The 3,636-nt window shown below is 42.7% G+C and overlaps 1 protein-coding gene across 1 annotated transcript; it reads right to left on the bottom strand.

Annotated features, from left to right (window-relative positions):
* Positions 1 to 1,745: 1,745 nt before the first annotated feature.
* LOC120076224 lies at positions 1,746 to 2,405 on the bottom strand. Its single transcript, XM_039029988.1, has one exon. It carries the CDS (start codon positions 2,403 to 2,405, stop codon positions 1,746 to 1,748), a length of 660 nt encoding a protein of 219 aa, XP_038885916.1.
* Between the last annotated feature and the right edge of the window lie 1,231 nt (positions 2,406 to 3,636).

The raw sequence follows: 3,636 nt of genomic DNA, 5'->3' as shown, positions 1-3,636 counted from the left end.
TTTTGGTCATTAGGAATTTAATGGATGGGTGGTCAGTGTATATGGTGGCTGACGCACCAACTAGGTAAGATCGAAATTTTTCAATACCAAACAATACATCCAACATTTCTTTTTCAGTGGTGATATAATGTTCCTAAGAGTCATTTAGTGTTTTGGACGCGTAGGAAATGGGATGTATCAAGTTACCCTTATTTTGCCCTAACATTTTTCCTACTACCACATCATTCGAGTCGCACATAAGGATAAAGCGCTGCGTTCAGTCCGGTGCTATCAGTACTGGAGCTATCATCAACACATACTTCAAAGTTTCAAATGCGTCAGTGCAGTCTTCATTAAAGTTATAGGGCTGGTTTGCCTCTAGTAATGCACTCAGAGGTCGTGCAATCTGAGAGAATCCTCTAACGAACCGTCTATAGAAGCCAGCATGCCCTAGAAAACTTCGTAAAGTTTTAACATTTGCTAGTGGTGGAAGTTTTGCTACGAAATCTATTTTGGATTCATCTACTTCCAAGCTAGCCTTAGATACTTTGTGACCCAAGACAATTCCTTCAGTCACCATGAAGTGACATTTCTCCCAATTCAGCACCAAGTTTGTCTCCTCTCATCGAGTGAGGATGGCCTCCAAATTATATAGGCATGACTAGAATGAGTCTCCAAAGACTGAAAAATCGTCCATGAAGACTTCAACGGTCTTTTCTAGGAAGTCAGACAAGATGGCCATCATACATCGTTGAAATGTCCTAGTGCGTTACACAGCCCAAAGGGCATGCGTCTGAATGCAAAATGTTCCAAAGGGACAAGTAAACGTAGTCTTCTTCTGATCTTCCGAATCTATCAGAATCTGGTTGTAACCAGAATAACCATCGAGAAAGCAATAAAATTCTTTACCTGCAAGTCTGTCAAGCATTTGATCGATGAAAGGAAGGGGGAAGTGGTCTTTCTTAGTTGCTGCGTTGAGCTTCCAGTAATCCATACAGATGCGCCAGCCCACGACAGTTCTCGAGGGTGTGAGTTCATTATTACTGTTGACTATCATGGTCGTTCCCCCTTTCTTGGGAACACATTGGACTGGAATTACCCAACTACGGTCGAATATCAGATAAATAACTCCCGCGTCGAACCATTACTGTTGACTATCATGGTCGTTCCCCCTTTCTTGACCACTTCTTTCATTATGGGGTTCAGCCTTTTTTGAGGCTCGATTGACCCCAACTTCCCTTCTTCCAGCCTAATCTTGTGCATGCAATAAGATGGACTTATCTCATGGATATCCGCAAGCGTCCAGCCTACTGCATGTTTGTGCTTTTTCAGCATCTACAAGAGAGATTTCTCATTAGGCTCTGCAAGATTAACGGAAATGATCATAGGTAAAGTGTTGTTGGTTCCAAAGAATGCATATTTCAAGTGTCCAGGTAACTGTTTCAACTCGAGTTCTGGTGGTTCTTCAAGTGATGGACGCATTGGTTTTGTACGCCGCTCACTCAAACTTAGCGGCTCTGATTCCTTCAAGCTTTCTTCCAATGTGAGGACCTCACATACATGAGTCTCTTCTTTAGGAAACTCCATGTTGTTTAGTTCACAATCTTCACTGTCTGGAAACTTTAATGCGTTGAGCACATTAAACTTCACCTTTTCATTGTCCACGTGCATAGTTAATTCACCTTTATGCACGTCAATTAAAACTTTCCCAGTAGCTAAGAAGGGCGTCCAAGGATAATTGGTACTTCCCTATCTGCTTCATAGTCCTAGATAATAAAGTCTGTTGGGAATATGAGATTGTCAACCTTCACCAAAACGTCTTCAATCTTCCCTTCTGGGTACTTAATTTTTCTGTCAGCAAGCTGAAGGGTGACAGAAGTAGGTTGTGCTTCGCCAATCCCCTTAAAAATTGAAAGTGGCATGAGATTAATGATGGCTCCTAGATCGCACAACGAATGACCCACATCCAATCCTTCTATCGAACAAGGAACTGTGAAGCTCCCAGGGTCCTTCTGCTTCTTTGGTAGATTATTGCTTACTAACGCGTTACATTCCTGCATTAGTGCTATCACTTCCTTCTCACCAACTCTTCTTTTCTTCGTCAAAATGTCCTTAAAATTTTCTACATATGTTGGCATCTGCTCCAAAGCCTCTATAAGTGGAATGTTGATGTGCAGCTGCTTTAGGAGCTCAAGAAAGCGCTTGAATTGATGTTCATCATTCTTCTTCATCGAACGCCTAGGGAATGGTGCGTTCAGCGGCACATCAGGCTTTCTCGCGTCAGACGTACTAGTTTCTGAATGGCTTGTAGTCTGAAGTGTTCTTTCTTCCTGATCCATTGAACGTGTAATGTGTTCTTTCGAAGGACTGCTATTTCTTGGATTCATTCTTCTTTCTTCAAGAGCTCTTCCACTCCGCAATGTCATTGCGTGACATTGCTCTTTCCTATTATTGTTCTCAAGTTATTCGATATTGCTAGGTAGAACTCTAGGCTTCCTTTTTTTCAACTCGCTTGTTATTTGCCCTACCTGAATCTCTAGGTTTCTGATCGATGACGCTTGGCTTTTCAGCAACGCGTCGTTCTGGGCTATGTACTCCTTCAATAGGTTCTCAAGCGGAGATCCTGAGCTCGACGCCTGTCCTCTTCTATTGAAGGGTTGTTGATGTTGCTGATGCGTTTGTTGAAATGCAGGCGGTAGTCCATTCCTTTGCTGATGGTTCACCCCTGGGTGGTGCTTCTGCTGATTTCCTCCTGTCCTATAAAAATTCGGATGCTTTCTCCATCCAGGGTTATATGTATTAGAGAATGGGTTATTTTTTTATGAAGCATACTGACTGAGAGTTTTATGGACATTCAGCATAGGAGTGAGGATCTCCACAGCCCATATAGATGACCGTGGGTACCCAAATGCCTCTACCTGATTCACCTTCTGCTGATTTGATGCATTTCCCAGCGTTATGTTCTGCAGAAGGCTGGTCATCGTAGCCACTTGAGCAGAAAGTATGGTTATTGCGTTGGCATCAACAGAATTAACATTCTGAGATTTTCTTCTCCTTTAATTTCTTCCATCATATGTATCATCTACCCATTCCATATTGTGTTTAGCAATGCGATCTAGTATCTCTTTAGCCTCAGTATAGGATTTGTCCATAAGTCCACCAGTTGCTGCTGTGTCTGCTGCCATCTATGTGCTCTATACAGTCCTCCATAAAACGTCTCCATTTGGATAGTTAGTGGTAGTCCATGGTTTGGGCAATTTTTGACTAAGCCCTTAAAACGCTCCCATGCGGTGCTTTCTCAGTATCTTCTTGTTCAAATTTCATAATCTCTCGACACCTCCTCGCATTGGTGGTAGGTGGGAAGTATTTTTGTACAAATTTTTCCCCAACATCTCTCAGGTGGTGATTTCACCAGGCTCCAGTGAACTCACCCATCACGCAAAGAATAGGGAAACAAGGACAGCTTGATTGCCTTTGGGGTGATTCCAAGAATAAAAAATGAATTACAGTACAGAGGACGCGTATTCCCTCATGGGACGTGTGCTGCTATTCGCCATCAGGATCAGATTCTGTGCAGCATGAGCTAGTTGCTAATTTGGTTGTCCTTCCACCATTGCTCGTTGCCTGTTCTGTTGTCTGAGAAATTGATGCCTTAAC

The sequence above is a fragment of the Benincasa hispida genome, chromosome 4 (genome assembly GCF_009727055.1).
Source record: "Benincasa hispida cultivar B227 chromosome 4, ASM972705v1, whole genome shotgun sequence".
Lineage (NCBI taxonomy): Eukaryota > Viridiplantae > Streptophyta > Magnoliopsida > Cucurbitales > Cucurbitaceae > Benincasa > Benincasa hispida.
The sequence above is the reverse complement of the archived record's forward strand: the minus strand, read 5'-3'. Positions and strand labels throughout refer to the sequence as shown.

Coding starts and splice junctions, on each gene's coding strand:
- LOC120076224 (XM_039029988.1), bottom strand. CDS start 2,405: ATGACATTGCGGAGTGGAAGAGCTCTTGAAGAAAGAAGAATGAATCCA.